Here is a 21,827-nt window from a genome sequence, read left to right as displayed (position 1 = left end):
GAAGGAAGTAAGAGTTAACAAAAAGTGCAATCAATACAAAAAAAGTGCAATCAGTACAAGATACTAAGGGGATAGAAGAAGAAGAGCACAGGAAGTGCATGTTAGAGGTTAGGAGTTAGAGGTGTTATAAGAGGAAGTGTTCTCGGAAGAGATGAGTTTTAAAGAGCTTCTTGAAAGTAGAGAGGGACGCCCCTGCTCCGATGGCGTATGGTAGCTTGTTCCACCATCATGGTGTCACAAATGAGAATAGCCGGGACTGGGATTGCTTTGTGTGAAGGGATGGCAGAGCCAGGCGGCGTTCGTTGGAGGAGCGTAGCGGGCGAGAAGGAATGTAAGTTTGTATTATGGAGTTTAGGTAGATGGGTGAAGACCCAGTAGTCACTCTGTATGCAAGCATTAGTGACTTGAATTTGATTCTGGAGGCCACGGGGAGCCAGTGGAGGTCACTGAGTAATGGAGTGACATGAGTCCTTTTAGGTTGATCAAAAACCAGACGCGCTGCTGCGTTCTGAACCATTTGCTAGGAGGGCATTGCAATAGTCGAGGCAAGAGATAACCATGGCCTATACCAGAAGCTGGGTGGCGTACTGAGTGAGGTAGGGCCTGATTTTCCTTGTGTTGTATAGAGCAAAGTGGCATGACCGAGAGACAGCATCAACATGGTCTGAAAAGGTAAGCTGGTCATCAATCATGAGTTTCTCACCACCCTAGTTGGAGTGATGGTTGAGGAGTCAATTTGTAGTTTGATGTTATGGTGGATAGATTGCTTGGCCGGAATGACCAAGAGTTCAGTCTTAGAGAGGTTTAGTTGAAGGTGGCAAGCCTTCATCCATGCAGATATGTCCGAGAGACAGCCCGTGATCCGCGCGGAGACAGTGGGATCGCCTGGCGGGAAGGATAGGTAGATTTGCGTATCGTCTGCATTGCAGTGGTAAGAGAAGCCGTGCGAGCAAATGATCGGCCCCAGTGAGGTGGTGTAAATTGAGAAGAGAACAGACCCTAGCACTGAGCCTTGGGGCACCCCTGTGGAGAAGCAGAGGGAGGAGGATAATTGTCCTTGCCGCAAAACATTGTAGGAACGCCCCGAGAGGTAGGATTCGAACCACAGGAGTGCTTTACTCGAGATACCCATTGCTGAGAGAGTGGATAGCAGGATCCTGAGGTTGACTGTGTCAAAGGCAGCTGATAGGTCAAGCAGGATAAGAACCGAGGATTGGGCTGCAGCTTTAGCTGAACTTAGGGCTTCTGTTACAGACAGAAGAGCCGTTTCAGTAGAGTGGGCACTCTTAAAACCAGACTGATATGGATCTAGGAGGAGAATTCAGAGACCTGTTTGAATACTGCCCGTTCAATAGTTTTGGATAAAAATGGTAGAAGAGACACTGGTCGATAGTTTTCAACTTGAGTTGGTCAAGTGAGAGCTTTTTGAGCAAAGTGGCATCCAAACAGTGAGAGAGGAAGATCTAAGAAGAGTAGATGGGTTAAATCACAGACTGTTAAACTCATCATGTGCTGATCATATAACGTATTTATGTGCTTCAGGCTGCTGAGGCAGAACCGAAGGCTTTATATATTTATGCTTCATGTCTTTACTGACCGCAGGCACTCATCATTACAAGATAATTAAAGGTTGCACCGATGCACAGAGGATGTGGCTTATGAAGTCATGGTGAAGCAGATGAAAACTCATTGAGAAAACTGATTGTCATCCCAAAGACAACAGGCTGAATTTGCTCCCAGCATGATGCAAGTTTCTGCTTTTTTATCTTCTGACATGTCTTAGACTTAATCGTAAGATTACCAAATCTGGTTTAATGTCTCTTGTCTATACCTGCTACATTAACTCATCCTTTTTTTCCTCTTTTCTTTTTAGCACATGGTGAAATCATAAATGGTAAAATGACCCCGGAGATCTTAATGCTGTTTATGGCCTCAGTGCTGAACAACAGGGGTCATGTATGTGGAGGATTCCTTATCAGTTAAGACTTTGTGGTCACTGCTGCGCACTGTGACCGCACTGTGACCGCCAGTGAGTTACTTCCCCTCAAAAGAGTTCAACCGACTCAACTTCCCAAGACTGATATTAAAATAAAAGATAAAGAAAAGTGCCGTGTAGCTGGATGGGGTTGGACTGGAAGTCGTCGTAAAGCTTTTGATGTACTGCAAGTTAGTGTTGTAGTCAAGACCGCCCAATCCGAGACCAAGTCAAGACCAAGACCAGAGTTTATTGAGACCAAGACAAGACCAAGACCTTTAGGGGCTGAGACCAAGTCGAGACCAAGACCGAGGGAGGGCGAGACTGAGTCAAGACCAAGACCAGTTCCCCACAATACATGACACACAATACAATGTGAAACAAGATCATAAGTACTTCTCAAATTGATCTGAAAGGTCCACATTCCCATTACAACACCCACATACAAACACTAAGAGCTGAAATCAACATAAGCATGGGGGGGGGGGGGGGGGGCAGTCGTTTTAAGGTTTATTGGTTGTATTTGAAGCAATAAGTTTTACATCCAATCAGAGTTTGGATGTTCACAAATAAATCAGACAATGAAAAAGCAATTTATTGATATTCCCAAAGTTACGGTCTTGACTGGTCTTGAAATAAAATCCCGAGACCTCAATGTCCAAGACCGAGACAAGACCAAGTAAAAAGGTGGTCGAGTCTGAGACAAGACCAAGACCATCAAAAAATCGTCTCAAGACCAAGACCGGTCTCAAGTACTACAACCTACTGCAAGTGGTGGACGTGCCTTTTGTCAAACTGGAGGTCTGTAAGAAAGAATGGGCTGATATTGGCAGTATCAAAATACCTTCCCTGGATCTAAAATGTTCTCAAGCAAAAGGATTGTTACTGTGTTGTATTATTAAATTATATTATATATTATAATACACTTTTACAGGCCTTTCTCAACAATTGACATCTTTATTTCTTTGGAAATTACTTTTTGGTTTTTGCACGAAAAGTGCTCTTCAAATAAAACTATTATGTTATTATTGAATGTAAGTTAAATATATATGTACATGTACCTATATATAAGTTTTTCTTTTCAAAAAGTTATAATGCTAAACTATCAGCTCAATCAATTAATAATGAATTTAACCAGGGCATGAGTTTCCTAACTGTGACATGACAAAATTGTAGATAAAACCTGCATCTGGAAACTATGGTTTCAGTGATTCGTGTAGTTGTCACAGAACTCAAACAAATGTTTCAGTGGGCTGTGTAGATAGATCCACACCAAAGACAACTGGTCTTGTGTTTGTGTACCCATAAAACTCAAACTAAGTTTTGTAATGGGAATTCCAAACATATTGCATGTACCCTGGACTTAGGGAAACTCGTCTGTGATGTGGCACTGAATCTGTGTAAACGTAACAGTCAAAATATCTCTGTTCTCCGTGTTATCCAGACTTCAGGGACAACTTGTCTCTGTGGGATGATATGATTGACCCTAAAGCTGGATAAATAACAGGCTCACTGAGCTCTCCTCACTCATTCGTGTGTAGAATGCGTGTTGCTGTGAGTCCTTCTGCAGAAGACTTGAATAAAACTCACAGAAAGCCTGAGCTGTTTATTTGAAAACCTCGGATTGCTAGCAAAGTTTCACTTAGTGAAGTGGCTGAGTAGTATCCAGAAAAGCAGGTGGTCCAAAATCGTGTCAGAAATCTGAGAGACAGACAAAGCAGCCTCTCTGTCTCTGTACTTGTCAGTCTTAAACTTTCACTTTTTGATTATGTGTCTCTGCACGCTCAACTGGGCAAGAAAGGGTTAGGGTAACATTAAAATGCACTTTGCTGTCACACGCATGCATGTATCCTGGGCATCATGTTGGTGAAGGCTCTCTCACAGACATTTTGAGCCCTTTCTGCACCCTTTGCATTGCTACTTGCGTTGAAACACGGGAGTTATCCGGCGTTACCAGGGGAAACCTGCACACACCCGCATCACAGCAAATCAGCCTTAAGACAGATGAAAGAATAAGAACAGTAAACAAACAAGCATTGAAGAAGCAACCAACCCAGACACTGACATAGTTTACTTATATTTAAATCAGAGGAATGCAATCACCTTTTTACACACCTAGAGAAGCAGATTACATGAAGATATGAACATACGGCCCCGCAACCCTGTACACAGGATAAGCGGTGGACGATGGATGGATGGATGGATGGGTGAACATACTGATACACATAATCTGGCAGTCTGCACCAGGCTACTGAGACCACAATCAAAAATACCATAATTAACCACAATATCACAAGCTGCAAATTAACATTGCAGAAAGAATCTGGATATCTCGGGCCTATAAACGAGGTATTAACTCCACTATAATACTTTTTTTTTTCAGAGCTTGGGGTTAGAATGATACATGGGGAAAAGCCCTGTGGAACTTAGTCCAGTATATAGTCTTGGTAAAGGACAACACCGGTTATGCACTTGTCAGTGCAGATAACATAAACAGACAAGATGATGCAAAGATAATACAAAACTTGCAAACTTGCAATGCAAGAAGGGATGTGGTTAGCATTCAAGATAAAATAGATATTAATCACATTTCACACATCAAGAAAACAAACTGCTGTATAAAAGGGTCCACTTGACACCCCCAAGAAGAAAAGTCAGTTAAGTTGCTGGCATCATGCATGGTCTGCACAAACTTCTGCTCTTTCATGTTCTGACATGTCTTGGACAAAACGGTAAGATTACTAAATCTTTTATTATCCTCCAACAATTTAATTAGAAATTAACTTAATATAGATGTTTTTTAATCTTTGCAGCACTTGGGGGTAAAATCATACATGGGGAAAAAGCCCCAGAGAACTCTATGCTGTATATGGTCTCTCTGCAGAACATCCGTGGTCATGTCTGTGGGGGATTCCTCATCAGAGAAGACTTTGTAGTCTCTGCTGCACACTGTGACCATGTGTGAGTTACTTTGCCTCTTCAGTCATTTTTTTAAATTGAATGTAAACAGAAGTAAAATTAAAAAGATTACATCAGGTTTTACAAACCCACTGTTTTCCAAAGAAATATATAAGTTGTAGCTTTGTATTGTTGTTGACACAACTTGAGGAAATCCACTAACAACTTCACAAATAACTTTTTCAGGAATCCCACACGTGTTGTTCTTGGCTCCCACAATCTCAAGGCTGGAAATACAGTGAGATCTATTGAAAAGAAGTACAAACCCACATCTTATGAGAATGTTGGAACAGGGAATGACATCATGCTCCTCAAAGTAAGTATATACATTTAGCGCAGTAGTCCCAGATGATATCTTGCATTTTACATATATTTAAATGTAAAAAGCGGGCAGTAAAAAACAGTATAAAATAAAAGTGTCCCTGAAATGCAATAATTTATTTTAAAACTGGCAAAAACACATCCCTATCAAAACTATTCAGGGCAGCTACCAATACATAAACTGTAATAATGCTAACAGTAACCTTCATTTTCATAATCATCAGCTCCAACTTATAACAATTGTTTAATTGAAATCTGATGAAGAGTTCAGACAGTTTTTAATTGATACTTTCTGATTTTGTGTGTCTCCAGCTGTCTAGTGCAGTTCAGCTGAACGAGAGAGTACAGCTTACCCAACTTCCCAAGACTGAAATTAGCATGAAAGATGGAGAAAAGTGCAGTGTGGCTGGATGGGGTATGACTGAAACTGGTGGTGCAGTTGTTGATGACCTGAGAGTGGTGGATGTGTCTGTCATCAATCTAGTAGACTGTAAGGAGAAATGGATGAAATTGGGGCATCTTCCTGCCAATGTTCTCTGTGCAGGTGGATATGACACAAAGAAAGGATTCTGTCAGGTATGTTTTCTGTCTGTTCATAGAAAGTCTCAACTGGTTTCTAGTCTAAACAATGTTTTAAACATTTTAAATTATCTTGAATAAACATTAAGATATTTCCTCCTCACAGGGTGATTCTGGTGGTCCTCTGGTGTGCAACGGGACAGCAGTTGGTATCGTGTCCTTCAACAAAGATTCCAACTGCAACTATCCAGACGTACCCAACGTCTACACAGACATATCAAAATACCTGCCCTGGATCAACAAGATTCTCAAGGAAAATAATTGTTCAAAGTAACAATCTCACACAGAGATTTGCTTCAGCATACTTTGATGGGTAGGGGCTGTTATGTCTGTGTCGCTTTGTCTCTTTAACGCAAAGGCAAAATAAAAACAACAAAATCTTTTCACATGTAGTTTCCTGTTTCCTTTTTTAGATGACACAAATGGTGTTTACATCATTTTGAAATAAATGCAAAGCTCCTTTTTCCAGCAATACATCCAAAAAATTTCTGTTTGATATAATATAGAAGAGCTACTATAACGGTTTTGTATTGGCAGACATTATTTAATGTGACATTTTACAATTATAATCAGAAATCATCATTATACAATTTACTTTATAGCACTCCCTAGCATAAAGCTGGATGGGGTTCAACAAGAACTCATGCTGAACTTGTAAATGACCTGCAACAGGTGGATGTTCCTATCATTAAGCTGGAAGAGTGTCAGAAGGCATGTGTTATGGCCTGGCTCAGAGGTTTTTCTTTATCTGCTGATAGTCTGAATTCGTTTTGACAGCATTTCATAAAATACGAAATCACAGGTCCATAACTAGCCTAAACTAGGTCTAATCTGTTTGACTAATATTTTTTTTTTTATCTTCAGTTATTGCCACCGACATTTAGTCCCATCAGGTTACAGCTGAATAAATAGGCCTGTAGCTATTTAAAATGAATAACAGGCTGTAGGAGAATTCCAGCACTTTATCATTCATTAAGGAAATTCCAGTCTGGTAAATGATGAATGAACAACGCTGTATAATATGTAATATTGTTAACATATCGATCCTTCCTCCACTCCTGCGTTTTAGAGCCTATGATGGTCTGCATTGGCAGCATTCATATTTCTAGCTCCACCCGATTAAAATGGAGGCTCTGCCTTTATTTACCTGTTGCCATGGTGAATCGTAGTATCGGAGCTCCATTGATGATGGATTTTTTTCATCCCCACGGACGCACTTCCAGCAGGTTCAACATAGTTGACTGAACTAATTTTAAACACCTGTTCTGAAACCGGAAACTCTGAGTTTGACAGCTCAGAGTTTGTCACCGAGTTCAGGTTCAGACTCAGAGTTTGCTGAACCTGCTTTCTGAAATGGGGCCCAGGAAATTCACGCTGCAACAAAATACAGACAGAGACACACACACACACACACACACACAAACAACCTGGCAGTCCCAGGGTAGCACAGTGAGTTCAAAAATGTCAATGGATTGTGATCTGTATAAATGATCACCGGATCTGAACCTACATACACCTCAAAGCGTTGCAAGGACCAAATCAGAGCCAACGCTTCTTTCTCTATTACAGAATAATAAAATGATATTTGTTAAATTATTTTGAATAGAAACCCACAGGTCGATCATTACCAAAATTATCCTGCTTTAACAGCACCCCAACTACCCCTACGTGACTGGCATCAACCTGAAGTTTAAATGGTTTGTCCATGCACGGAGCAACCAGAACAGGAGCATTGCACAGAATTACCTTCACATTTTCAAAAGCTTCCTGGCAGACAGGAGACCAGACACATTTTACCTTACCCTTCAAAAGATCTGTCAATGGCGCTACCACAGTTGAAAGGTTTCTACAGAAACCTCTGTAGTAACCCATCAAACCAAGAAATCTCATAAGATCTTTTTTTGTAGCTGTTCTGGTGGCTGCCCGGCTGACGGTGAGTGTCCTGGTTTTTTCTCCTTTTTATCAGTAATTCTGCCTTTTCCTTGGTTTTCTGTTCTCTGCCTGCCTCCCTGTGTTTTCTCCCCTGTGTGCTCTCTCTCTCTCCCTCTGCTCCTGAGCCCAGCCAACTACCTACACCTGCATCTCATCAGCCACACCTGCCAGTAGTCAACCTCATCCCTGCCTGTATTTCAACCCCGGTTCTCCACACCATCCTCGCTTGATCGTTGTTGCTCCATACCAGGTGCCACCTTCGTGTTCAGGCTTTCATGTTTCTTGGTTTTTCACAATTTCCCTGTGCTTTGTCACCGTCACCTCTAACCCCGTCTCTCTGTCTGTTTCCCTCCCAGGTACACTCACCCTCGTCCTCCGTTCAGTCAGCTGGGCTCATCCTCTCTTCCTCAGACTACCCCCACGGTGTCCTCCCTGTTCTCCCACCGCTCCTCACTTCCTCGGCCCAAGTGTTCCCCGGCTCCCTGGCCCCCAGGCTCCTTGGTTCCCCGTGCCTGTGTTTCCCCGACATCCACCTCTCCCTCCACTCCAGTCCCTCTACCCCTTTATCCCTCAATAAACCTCCTTCCCTCAGAGTGCTGCTTTTGGGTCCTTTCTGTCCCCACACCACACAACCCCATAACAGTAGCTGGAGGTGGATAACACTCAACTGCCTCTACTTTCGCATGCAAAAGACGCACTGTAGCCTAATAGCCTTCTTGCCAATATAATATGTGCAGGTGGATATGGAACAAAGAAAGGATTCTGTCTGTATGTTTTCTGCCCTTTGATAGAAAATGTCAGCTTATGAACGATTAAAATTAATAATAATATAATAATAATCCTTATTTGTAGAGCACTTTTCAAAAACAAGTTACAAAGTGCTTTAACAAGTGTAAAGAATAATACAAAAAAAAGATAAGAGCATGAAAATTTAATATAAAATTAGTAAAATACAATAAAATAAAAGGGATAAAATAAAGTCAAATAAGATCGGGAAAAGCTCTCCTATAAAAGTATGTTTTAAGAAGGGACTTAAAAGAGTTCACTGACTCAGCCGACCTGATTTCCTCGGGCAGGCTGTTCCAGAGCCTCGGGGCCCTGACAGCAAACGCTCTGTCCCCTTTAGTTTTCAGTCGAGACTCTGGAACAGACAACAGACCTCTGCCCGAGGATCTCAAGGTACGTGCTGGTGCGTATGGGACTAAAAGGTCAGAAATATAACAAGGCGAGAGGCCATGAAGAGCTTTAAAAGTGATCAATAGAATTTTAAAGTCAATTCTAAAACATACTGGGAGCCAGTGTAATGAAGCTAAAATAGGAGTAATGTGGTCATATTTCTTTGTTCTGGTTAAAAGCCTGGCAGCTGAGTTCTGGACAGTCTGGAGTCGATCAATAGATTTTTGGGTTAAACAGGTGAAAAGGCTGTTGCAATAATCCAGGCGTGATGAGATGAAGGCGTGTAAAATGGTCTCGGTGTCCTTAAAAGTTAACATAGATCGAATTTTAGCTATATTTCTAAGTTGATAAAAACATGATTGAACAAGCTTTGTGGTGTGCTGCTCGAAATTTAAATTACTATCAAACCAAACACCAAGGTTCTTTGCCACAGGCTTAATGTGATTTACTAGGGAACCAGCAGATGGCAGTATTTGATTTGCCATCTGCTGGGACCCGATGACCAGGATTTCTGTTTTGTCTGAGTTCAGCTGGAGGAAATTATTTGACATCCATTTTTTAACTTCACAAAGGCAGTTGTTAAGTGAACTCAGCATTCCAGGGTCTGTGGATCTGACGGGCAAGTATATTTGTGTGTCATCAGCATAAATATGAAAAGAAATGCCATGTTTATGGATAATATGTCCAAGGGGAAGCAGATACAAGGAAAACAAAATGGGTCCTAAGACCGACCCCTGAGGCACACCATATTTAACTGGACAGAATGAGGAGACATAGTTGTTTACAGACACGCAAAACTTCCTATTTGACAGGTAGGATGAAAACCATTCTAGAGCAGTACCAGAGATCCCCACCCAGTGCCTCAGTCTGTCTAACATGATGTTGTGATCAATGGTGTCAAAAGCAGCGCTAAGGTCCAGGAGTACAAGGACTGAGCACATACCTTCATCAGCAGACATTAAAAGGTCATTGGTGACTTTAAGCAGGGCAGTCTCAGTGCTGTGGTACTTCCTAAAACCAGACTGAAACTTTTCAAATATTTTGTTATTTTCCAGTACAGTGAGCAGCTGTTTGGACACAATTCTTTCTAGAATCTTTGCAGTAAAATGCAGTTTTGAAATTGGTCTAAAATTTTGTGGGAGGGAGGGATCTAAACCAGGTTTCTTTAAAAGTGGGTTCACGCAAGCCGTTTTAAAATAATCAGGGACACAACCAGTAGATAGGGAGCTGTTGAAAACAGAGATCAAATGGGGCCCAACAGAATCTATTACTTTTAGTAAAAATTTTGTAGGTATTATATCAAGTGGGCTGGAGGACACTCTCATTTGTGATATTGTTTTTAAAAGCTCAGACAAGTCGATGGGATAAAACTGGTTAAAACTCTGTTGTTGCTGGTGAGGAACCTCTGAGTAAGAGTCCACGGGGGTAATAGAGGCTCTGATTGACACCACCTTATTGGTAAAATAAGATAAAAACAATTCACAGTCATCATTACTGTAATGAGTTCAGAAAAATAGTGTGTTCTCGCATCCTTAACCATTTTATTGTAGTTAATTAATAAATCCTTCAGACTGAGGTAATGGACTTGGAGACTGGATTTTTTCCATCTGCGCTCTGCTTTCCTGCATTCCCTTTTTAGGCTGCGAATGCTGTCATTTATCCAGGGTTGCTTACTAGCTTTAGACGTAGGCCTAACCTTTAGAGGAGCAGTAATATTTAGTGACAACAAGCAGATATGATTGAAGTGATCGACCAGATTGTTGGTGTTTGAATCAGACAGGTGTTGGCTTTGGCTCTGAAAGAATGTGCAAAACTTTGAAACACTTTGTTCACCAAGAACACACGGAGCTTGGTGAGGCGGCATGAGTAACAGGAGAATCGCAGCTAAAAACAATATATCTGTGGTCAGATATGGTCATGCTGGAGCCAGTCGTGGAGGCCAAGGAGTCTACTGAAGTGGCCAGCACCGCGACCAACTGTGGGAATGGGACCAGAGATAAAAACGGAAAAAACTTTCCACACTGCTTTAAAAAGTTAAAAAGACTGTTAAAATCTGATTTTGTCAGCTCAGACTGCCAAAGAGCTGTGTCATTTGTTCCGACATGGACTATCACTCTTGTGATGGAGGACGGGAGCGATGGCATTAGGTCCTGGAGTTTTTTTTTAATGTCAGCCGTGGTGGCACCAGGGAAGCAGTGAGTGGTAGCGTTAAAGAAACGGATGTTTCTGGTTATAGAGTCACCAATTATTAGTGTGGTTGGGGAGAAAAGGGGACGAGGAGATGCCAGAGTTAGATTTGTCTTTGAGATTCAGGTTAAAAACAGTGTCTCCTAGAAGCCATCTACTGCTGATTTTAAACTTTCTGTACCTACGAGTCATTTCAACACCAAAATATGTCAAAATGGTGCCCAGGTTTAAAAATACTGAGATTATCCTTTAACGATCTGTTGCCGTGAGGAGTCAGACAGCTTTCCCTCGCCTTGATGATACGACCTCCATCAGGTTTCTTGGTCAGTGTAGATTCAATTAACTGTGAAAGGAGTAGAAGACAAGACAATATTCTGTGGTGGGAATTGCGTGTTTAAATAAACAGCTTAGGCAAACACTTGTCTTTCTGTGAATTTTATTCAAGTCTTCTGCAGAAGGAACTCACGGGGACACACTACACATCAGAGAGTATCATACGAGTGAGCTGCAGTGACACAGCTCATGCAGCTTTTATCTTAGTCTCAGGGTCGGAGTATCTTATCAAAGGAACCTGGAGTCTTTCAGTGTTCCCTAGGGGAAGAAACTAAGAAATGATTCAGATTAAACTTCACTTTCATCCCCACTGCAAGGTGGGATCCACTCCACTGAATCAGTGGGTGCAGTTGGTAATTGCATGTACTGACCCATAGATGATTTAATTGCTGTAGCAATCATAGATCTAGCACAAGGGATCACACAGCATGTCAGGAAGAGGAAAACACCAAGAATGATAAACAGTGGGGTCAACATTTTAAACAGCACATTCTTCCATCCGCCTGTTGTTAGCCACGCCTGGCTCCATTATCCCATGTGGTGCCACAGGTTGCTGTAACCATCTGCTTACATGAAGATGTTCCCAGGAAACGATCTGTTCTGAGACACTGTCTGGTGAAACACTCCATGCCAAAAATATATAATCATGAACAACATACAGTAAATACCCCTACAGAAATAACTACCAATTAAAAACTGTGCAAAGAAGGCTCTCACAATAAATTCAGTTTATGCATAAACTTACATGTTTGACATCATTATCAGCCTTCTGTCGTTTTCTGAAAGTACTTCATTCCTCATCCAGGATGACCATGACATCTGAGCCACAAGCTGAAACGTACAGTGCTGAGTTGGTTACAACATCAAGCAGTGGCCTGGTGAACTGGGAAGAGCTGGAAGTGTAGTCCAGGAGAGACAGAGAGGATAGAAAAAATAAAAACCATTTGTTGTTTTTTCACAACCAAAGTATAACTGGGTCTTTTCTGAAAGAAATGGGAATCAAGTTTACCGTTGTCAGATCTGACAGTAAATACACCAGCATTGGGTTGCTGTGATACTTCTTCAGAGACGTCTGCGTCCCCTTCTCATCATAAACTGATGCCTCCGCTGCCAGCTGGGATGGATACCACTATCGACACTTTACTATTATTTAGTGATGGTTATTTGGTAAGACCAGACCCAACGGGCATGAGGTAGGCCTGCACGGTATGAGGAAAATATTCAATGTGCCATAACATATTAAATGCCTGGTTGTTTTTAATGTAATATTTTAAATACAGCTAAATGTTGTTTCTAGAGCAGCAACATGAATGTTTACAACAGCAAAGTAGCTCAATAACGTTATCTGACATCACAAGTAACGTTTAGAAAGAATAACATCAGTCTTTTTTTTTTCTTTTTGAAAAGTGCTCTACAAGTAAAGATTATTATATTATTATTATCAGTCCCTCGTCCTCTCTCGCTGGCTGCAGGTAACATAAACCAGGCAGAAGGAGGCCCGGCTGGTGTGTCTCAGCCAGCAGCTGAGTTTTTAAGACTACAGACCAGTCTGTGCTCCAGACAGACAGCTTTCTATTTAGCTTCTTTTTAACATTTGGCTAATGCCAAGCTAGTGTTAGCTGTGCTTGTATAAAATATACAGGATGAGATACTGAAGACAGAGATGATTAAATTAACCATTTCTACATGTTTAACGTTACCTTACAGACAGGCGTATTGATTGATTGTTTTTAAATTCAATATAGGGTTTGTATTAAATATTCTAAATACAACTTAATGTTGTTTATAGAGCAGCAAAATTAATGTTAACAACAGCAAAGTCAATATAAAGTCAATAACTGACACCACAGTACTGAGTGATGTTTGCAAAGAATGAAGATATGAGTCTGTTACAGTTTTTCGTCCTGTCCTCCTCCTCCTCTCTCTGCAGTTATTTAACTTTACTGCCAGCAGTTAACCTTACCTGGTAGACAGGAGCAGCTGGTTAGTCTCAGCCAGCAGCTGAGTGTACAGCAGTGTGCCACATTTTAAGCTACAGGGCAAACTAAGCTAAACAGTTAAACATTACAGACAGACAGCTTTCAATTTAACTTGTTTTGTTTGTAACATTTAGCTAATTGCCAAGCTAACGTTAGCTCTGCTTTTATAACACACAAAGGATGAGCGACAGGACAGACCAGATTAAAATAACACTTTCTACATGTTTATATAAGTATACTAACATCCTTTTCTTCATGTGGTGACTGTGGTAAACTGGTGTAGTTTAGAGCCCCCTTCACAACACAGTCTCCACTGCGGCCTCTGCTGGCCGCTGTGTGTGTGCAGGAGCCGACACAGAGCGAGTAGTATGGGAGGCATCAATAAAGAGAGTAAATGGGTTAACATTACAGACTGTGTTAAACTCATCATGTGCTGATCACATAATGTATTTATGTGCTTCAGGCTGCTGAGGCAGCAGAACCACAGCCTTTATATTTACTGTAAAAATATCAACACCCCCCGATGCTTCATGTCTTTACTGACCACAGGCACTCGTCATTACAAGACAAGGTTGCATTGATGCACAGAGGATGCGGCTTAAGAAGTCATGGTGAAGCAGATAAAAACCACGGGGTCGCTTACTGAGAAAACTGCTGTATATAAGGGTCATGTATTGTCACCCCAAAGACAACAGGCTGAATTTGCTCCCAGCATGATGCATCAACTGCACAAGTTTCTGCTTTTTTATCTTCTGACATGTCTTGGACTTAACGGTAAGATTACCAGATCTGGTTTAACGTCTCTTATCTATAACTGCTACATTAATTCATCCTTTTTTCCCTCTTTTCTTTTTAGCACATGGTAGTGAAATCATAAATGGTAAAAAGACCCCAAAGATCTTAATGCTGTTTATGGCCTCAGTGCAGAACAACAGGGGTCATGTATGTGGAGGATTCCTCATCAGTGAAGACTTTGTGGTCACTGCTGCGCACTGTGACCGCCAGTGAATTACTTCCCCTCTTTCTGCAATCTTTGTTTTATGTAATTAAAAATCAAATCAAATGAACCTAACATTTAGCAAACAGAGATATCTGCTTTTTGTGGATTCGTTTATTTTATTTGTTTTGTTGGCACAACTCATGGAAAACATCTCAATGATCATTCACTCAGGATTCCTTTAGTATTCTTGGTACCCACAATCTCAGGAAGGTTGACAACAACACAATGAGATACAGTATAAAGAAATGCAAGCATCCATCCTGCACTAAACTTGCATCTGGGAATGACATCATGCTCTTCAAAGTAAGTAGATATTTAATCAGTCTCAGGTGAAATCATGCATTTTTACAGTAAAATGTTGTACTTTCATGTTATTTAGATCAGTTCAAGCCCCCCAAAAACTGTAAAAAAAAAAAAAATACCCACAAAAAACAACAACAACAACAAAGCACTGATCACTATTCATTCCATCTTTAACTATTTTCCAAACATTTTTACCTACGGTCTGATGGGAGATTATAAGTATGCTATAAATTGGTCCTTGCTGGTTTTTCATTTTCTCTCTGTGATTTTTATGTCTCCAGCTGTCTAAGAAAGCTCAACTGGGCAAAATAGCTCAACTGACTCAACTTCCAAATACTGACAATAAAATAAAACATAAAGAAAAGTGCCAAGTAGCTGGAAGGGGTTCCACAAAAACTGGTGGTAAAGCTGTTGATGTACTGCAAGTGGTGAACGTGCCTTTTGTCAACCTGGAGGTCTGTAAGAAAGAATGGGCCGATATTGGCTTGAATCTTCCTGCCAATGTTATTTGTGCAGGTGGATATGACACAAAGAATGGATTCTGTCAGGTATGTTTCAACTATTTTCTAATTTCATTGCTTTATAGCCTTAGAAATTGAATAAACAAATGTAGCCCCTTCCTCCTCCTCACAGGGTGATTTGGGTGGTCCTCTGGTGTGCAGTGCCCAATGTCTATACAGATGTGTTAAAATACCTTCCCTGGATCAACAAGATTCGGAAGCAAAAGGATTGTTAAAGCATCAGGTCTGCTTAACCTCACTTTTACAGAATGGCCTTTCTTAACAATTGGCATCTTTGTTTCTCATTTCTTTGGAAATGACTCTGTGTTAAAATGTCATTATATTAAGGAGGTATTGTGTTTAAGTTGCTCTGTCAGTGTTTTTTTCTGAAATGCAAAATAAATCTTTTTGAAATGTCTAATACTTCATTTTTCTGTGGTTAAGTATAAGTAATGTATAATATGTATATGTGTCAGGATTGGCTGAGTGCAGATGCAGAACGGAGGTGTGGACCCAAATGCAGACACAGACAACAGGATGCAGTTATTTGTGATTTAATCAAAAATAACTGGAACACGCTTATATGGAGCACAGCAGGCAAGAGTCCAAACAAAGGTAAATCCAACAGAGCAGAAATAATCCAATTCACAGAAACAGGACACAGATACTAAGGACTTACCAGGGCCAACAAGCAGGGAGGGAGTGCACAGGTGAAAGACACGAGGGACTAATCACAAATATGAAATAAACATATCTTTCTTTCTTCATAGAGTCCTCTTTTGGTTTGTGCTGTAGGTATATTGGTTTATGTACAGATGTTTATGATTGCATAAAGCCAGCCCATAAGCATTTCATGACACTTGATGCTAACAATGCTAAACTACCGGCTGTGAACTTACAATGAAAGGAATTTAACTAGAGCATCAGTTTCATAACTGTGCTGTGAGAACATTGTAGATAAAACCTGACTCTGAAAAACTGTGGTTTCGGTGGTTCATCTAGTTTGTCACATAATACAAACAAATGCTTCAGTGGGCTGTTCAGATCCACACCAAAGACTGGTTTTGCATTACTTTTCGTCTGTCACTTATAAAACCCAACAAACTAAAGTTCACTTGACGTGGCTGAGTATCCACATGCAGGGAGAGCAGCTTGTCCAAAACAGTGTCAGAAATCTGAGAGACAGACAAAATGGCCACTCTCAGTCTCTGTAGGTGCCAGTTTTGAACTTTCACTTTTTGATTTTGTGTGTCTCTGCATGCTCGAACTGGGCAAGAAAGTACAGCTCACTTCAGCTCCCAAAAAGTGAGTTTAAAAGTATGAAACATGCAAAATTAAAATATAATGTTGAAGGGTGAAAGGAGCCTTGCAACAGGAACCTGTCAGTTTCATAATGGTCATGGATATGTTTCACTCTGATGCACCACAAGATCTGCAAGCATTAGCTGATGGGGCTGCAGGCAAACAGAGCATCAACTAGCCACCATCAGCCTGTGGAGATGAAGAGATAAAAACATATGCTGCTGACTCTGAGGATGGAAACAATAGACATAAACAGTATCTGAAACACATCAGTATTGTTAAATAAAACACTGCAACAATTAAACCTGGATGTAATGTAGCAGTGCAGCCTACAGAAAATTTCATCTGTCAGTTATTTATTCAAAACAATACACACTTTATAGAGGTATTAATAGTGATCACAGTAACAGTTATCTCTATTAGGCACAGTGGTGCTTTGAGCTAAATGCCAGCTTGCTAAAACACCCAAAATGACAATGCTAACATGCTGATGGTTAACAGATGTGATGTTTATTGTATAGTACAGCTGAGCATGATGGGAATGTCATTAGTTTAGCTTGTGTGTGGTCAGAAAAGTATTGGACAAAGTCAAATTTTCATCAGATGAAAAGATTTAAGGCATCACCAAAGTTATTTTCATCCTTAGTAAGACATGAATGTGGGTAGTAAATTTCATGGCAATCCATCGCATATCAGTGAAGACACTCAAAACCAGAACAGAAAATTCAACATCATAGTGGTGCCAGAGGAAAAATCGGGGATCACCAAAGTCATCAGGATTCATTCTTTTGGGGCCACAGATGTCTGAACAAAATTTCATGGCAGTCCATAGTTGTTGAAATATTTCAGTCTGGACCAAAGTGGCGGAAGTGACTGACATTTACTTGAGGCAGGCCACTATTGTGGGTAAAAAAACAAATTCTGAAAATGTCCTAAATACCAAATGTGAAATACTAATGAAATCTCACCTTATCCTATCATGGACACAGCTACACATCTGTCTTCACTCGACGGTTGCACGGCTCGCAAACAGCTCTTCATTTAGTATCACTTATGCAGGTCACTGCCTAAGTAACTTTGTTAACTTTCATTTGCCAGCTCTATCTTCCAGTTAATTGAGGTTCTTCTTAAAGAAAATAAAAAATGTTGCGTAGCTAGCTGGGGTTGAGAAATTGCTTTTAAGATGTGCACAAGTGACTAGATGATGTGAACCAACGAAGGTTAAAATGAAGGGCAACTGGACTTGGTTGAAGCTACTGGAAGACATTTCGTCCCTTATCCAAAGGACTTCTTCAGTTCTGACTGACTGGCAGGGAAACTCAGCTATTTAACCTCAGTGGGGTCGTTATCTCGGGTCATCGATACCGCTGGTTCGTTAGTGTTCCTTGTTGCTGTGACGACGTCGTTACAGTCGTTAAGACTACCTGTGGCCAAGACTGAACGACCATCGTTGGTATCTTCACCTGAGGCCAATAGGTTACGTTTGTTGAGTTTCCTGGGAAGTGATGAAAGGACAGCATTGTAAGTGGGGGATAAGTGGTGGCGTAGACCCCCTCCCCTGTTCAATGACGGCTTCTCAACCCTGGTGTAGATGGCTTCCTTGACACCTCTTTCAAACCATCCATCTTCTCTGTCTAAAATGTGCACCTGGTGGTCCTCAAACGAGTGTCCTCTGTCCTTCAGATGTAAGTAGACTGCAGAGTCTTGACCTGAGGAGTTGGCCCTTCTGTGTTGAGCCATGCGTTTGTGTAGTGGTTGTTTAGTCTCCCCAATATACAGGTCTGTGCATTCCTCACTGCATTGGACCGCATACACTAGATTGCTTTTCTTGTGTTTGGGTGTGCGGTCTTTGGGGTGGACCAGCATCTGTCTTAGTGTGTTCTTGGGTTTAAAAAACACAGGGATGTTATGTTTGTTAAAAATGAGTTTCTCTGATACTCCAGACACGTATGGAATCACAATGTTGTTGCGTTTGACCTTCTTTTCCTCCTCCCCTGTAGTTTTGTTCTTCTTGGATCTTGTGGCTGTTTTCACAAAAGCCCATTTAGGGTATCCACAGGCTGTAAGTGCCCCCTTCAGGTGGTTCTGTTCCTTCTCTCTGGCTTGGGCGCTTGTTGGTATGTTTTCCGCTCTGTGGTGCAGTGTTCTCATGACCCCTAGCTTGTGCTCCAGTGGGTGGTGTGAATCGAAGAGCAGGTATTGGTCTGTGTGTGGGTTTTCTGTAAACACCAATCTGCAGGCTCCTGTCCTCTTCAATGTGTACAGCGCAGTCCAGGAAGGCCAAACTGTTGTTGTGAACATCTTCTCGTGTGAACCTGATGTTACTGTCCACAGAGTTGATGTGTTCTGTGAAGGCTTGCACTTCCTGGCTTTTGATTTTGACCCAGGTGTCGTCCACATATCTGTACCAGTGGCTCGGTGCTATTCCTCTGAAGGAGTTGAGGGCTTTATTCTCCACTTCTTCCATGTAGATGTTGGCCACAATCGGGGATACCGGTGAGCCCATGGCACAGCCATGCTTCTGTCTGTAGAATCCACCGTTGTACTGGAAGTAGGTGGTGTTTAGACAGAGGTCGAGTAATTTGCAGATTTGGTCAGGGCTGAGGCTAGTTCTGTTGTCCAGGGTGTTGTCTTGTGTTAGCCATTTCCTAACAGTTTCTACTGCCTCTATGGTGGGGATGCAGGTGAACAAAGAAGTCACGTCATAGGATACCATGGTTTCATCTGGATCCAGTTTTAGTCCTCGAACTTTGTTTACAAAGTCAATAGAGTTTTGGATGTGGTGAGGCGTGTTTCCCACCAATGGAGCTAAGATGGTGGAAATGTGTTTGGCAATGTTGTAGGTGACCGAGTTAATGCTGCTGATAATCGGCCTGAGTTTGAAAGAGGTGTCAAGGAAGCCATCTACACCAGGGTTGTCTACGCCACCACTTATCCCCCACTTACAATGCTGTCCTTTCATCACTTCCCAGGAAACTCAACAAACATAACCTATTGGCCTCAGGTGAAGATACCAACGATGGTCGTTCAGTCTTGGCCACAGGTAGTCTCAACGACTGTAACGACTGTCGTCACAGCAACAAGGAACACTAACGAACCAGCGGTATCGATGACCCGAGATAACGACCCCACTGAGGTTAAATAGCTGAGTTTCCCTGCCAGTCAGTCAGAACTGAAGAAGTCCTTTGGATAAGGGACGAAATGTCTTCCAGTAGCTTCAACCAAGTCCAGTTGCCCTTCATTTTAACCTTCGTTGGATAACTATGACCTGGATGACTGAGAATCTTCATAGACATAGATGATGTGAAGGTTGAACAAGTAGTTTTGAGAATTTCAATTCTGATCTGAGACATGTACCAAAAAGACTGACAAAAACTGTAAATATGAAGCAAAAAATTATGTTAATGTGTTCTTTAGAGATGTTAAACATCGAATGTGGTCAAATTAACCCCAAAGATAATCATGTAGATTCATCATGTACAGGCTGCACCAGATCACATAAACAGACAAGATGAAGCAAAGATAACAGACAAGATGCAAACTTGCAAACATGCAATGCAAAAAGGGATGTGGTTAGAATTCAAGATAAAATAGACGATAATCACACTTTCAAAGAAAGCAAACTGCTGTATAAAAGGGTCCACTTGACACCCTCAAGAAGAAAAGTCAGTTAAGTTGCTGGCATCATGCATGGTCTGGACAAACTTCTGCTCTTTCATGTTCTGACATGTCTTGGACAAAACGGTAAGTTTACCGAATCTTTTTATTATCTTCCATCTATGTAATTGGACATTAACTGAATATAGATTTTTACGTATCTTTGCAGCACTTGGGGGTAAAATCATACATGGGGAAAAAGCCCCAGAGAACTCGATGTTGTATATGGCCTCTCTGCAGAACATTGATCATAGTCATGTATGTGGGGGATTCCTCATCAGTGAAGACTTTGTAGTCTCTGCTGCACACTGTGACAATAGGTGAGTTACTTTTTAATGTAAATAGTAGTAATAGTTGTTGCCTTGTTTTGTTGTTGGTATAACTTGAGGAAATCCACTTACAACTTCAAAAATAACTTTTTCAGGCATCTCTCACGTGTTGTTCTTGGCTCCCACAATCTCATTAAGGCTGAAAAAACAGTGAGAACTATTGAAAAGAAGTGCAAACACGAATCTTATGTGAATGTTGCAAAAGGGAATGACATCATGCTCCTCAAAGTAAGTAGCCTATATATATTTAACTCAGCAGTCCCAGATGATATCTTACATTAAAATTATTTGTATTAAGCTATGATTTTTTTAAAAACTCTTCTGTTGAGGGTAAATGTAAAAAGTGGGAGTAAAACGTCTACATTCACTATCCAACGATTCAGGGCAGCCACCAATACATATACTGTAATAATGCTAACAGTAACCTTCATTTTCTTGACTCATCAGCTTCAACTTGTAACAATTGTTTAACTGAAGTTTGATGAAGAGTACAGACAGTTTTTAATTGATGCTTTCTGATTTTGTGTATCTCCAGCTGTCTAGTGCAGTTCAAGTGAACAGAAGAGTACAGCTTATCCAACTTCCCAGAACTGAAATTAGCGTAAAAGATGGAGAAAAGTGCCGTGTGGCTGGATGGGGTATGACTGAAACTGGTGGTGCAATTGTCGATGACCTGAGAGTGGTGGATGTGTCTGTCATCAATCTGGAAGTCTGTAAGATGAAATGGCAGAATCTTCCTGCCAACGTTATGTGTGCAGGTGGATATGGCACAAAGAAAGGATTCTGTCAGGTATGTTCTCCTTTAATAGAAAGTCTCAACTGGTTTCTAGTATTTACAACGTTTGCACATTTTACATCATCTTGAACAAAAATATTAAGATATTTCCTCTTCACAGGGCGATTCTGGTGGTCCCCTGGTGTGCAACGGGACAGCAGTTGGTATCGTGTCTTTCAATAAAAATTCCAACTGCAAATATCCAGACGTACCCAACGTCTACACAGACATATCAAAATACCTGCCCTGGATCAACAAGATTCTCAAGGAAAAGAACTGTTAAATGTAACAATTTTACATAGAGATTTGCTTCAGCATACTTTGATCGAGAGGGGGAGTTTGAGTTGATCTGTCAGTGTTCAGCTCTTCAAGTCAAAGGCAAAATAAAAACCTTTCAGTCATTGTTTCCTCTTTCCTTTTTTCAAAGACACAAATGGTGTTTACATCACTTTAAAAAACATGCAAAGCTCTTTATTCCACAACATATCAAACAAATGTTTTAGAGTAGGCTGTGCAGTAGT

The 21,827-nt window shown here is 41.0% G+C and overlaps 2 protein-coding genes across 2 annotated transcripts; both read left to right on the top strand.

Annotated features, from left to right (window-relative positions):
• Positions 1-4,629: 4,629 nt before the first annotated feature.
• Positions 4,630-21,589, top strand: LOC119901361 (transmembrane protease serine 11C-like). The gene is made up of 10 exons (XM_038716990.1): positions 4,630-4,707; positions 4,789-4,936; positions 5,120-5,249; positions 5,567-5,830; positions 5,940-6,105; positions 20,221-20,289; positions 20,372-20,522; positions 20,627-20,759; positions 21,067-21,321; positions 21,428-21,589. Exons 1-10 carry the CDS (start codon positions 4,650-4,652, stop codon positions 21,587-21,589), a joined length of 1,536 nt encoding a protein of 511 aa, XP_038572918.1. The 5' UTR covers positions 4,630-4,649.
• Positions 14,445-17,769, top strand: LOC119900903 (proproteinase E-like). Its single transcript, XM_038716222.1, has 4 exons — positions 14,445-14,743; positions 15,025-15,291; positions 15,377-15,487; positions 15,720-17,769. The coding sequence occupies exons 1-4, from the start codon at positions 14,666-14,668 to the stop codon at positions 15,912-15,914; spliced, it is 651 nt and encodes a 216-aa protein (XP_038572150.1). The 5' UTR covers positions 14,445-14,665; the 3' UTR covers positions 15,915-17,769.
• Positions 21,590-21,827: the final 238 nt, after the last annotated feature.

Source organism: Micropterus salmoides, unplaced genomic scaffold, assembly GCF_014851395.1.
Source record: "Micropterus salmoides isolate LMB-PRFRI ecotype aquatic unplaced genomic scaffold, ASM1485139v1 Ms_hic_scaffold_13, whole genome shotgun sequence".
NCBI classification, from domain to species: domain Eukaryota; kingdom Metazoa; phylum Chordata; class Actinopteri; order Centrarchiformes; family Centrarchidae; genus Micropterus; species Micropterus salmoides.
This window is presented reverse-complemented; position numbering and strand designations above follow the sequence as displayed.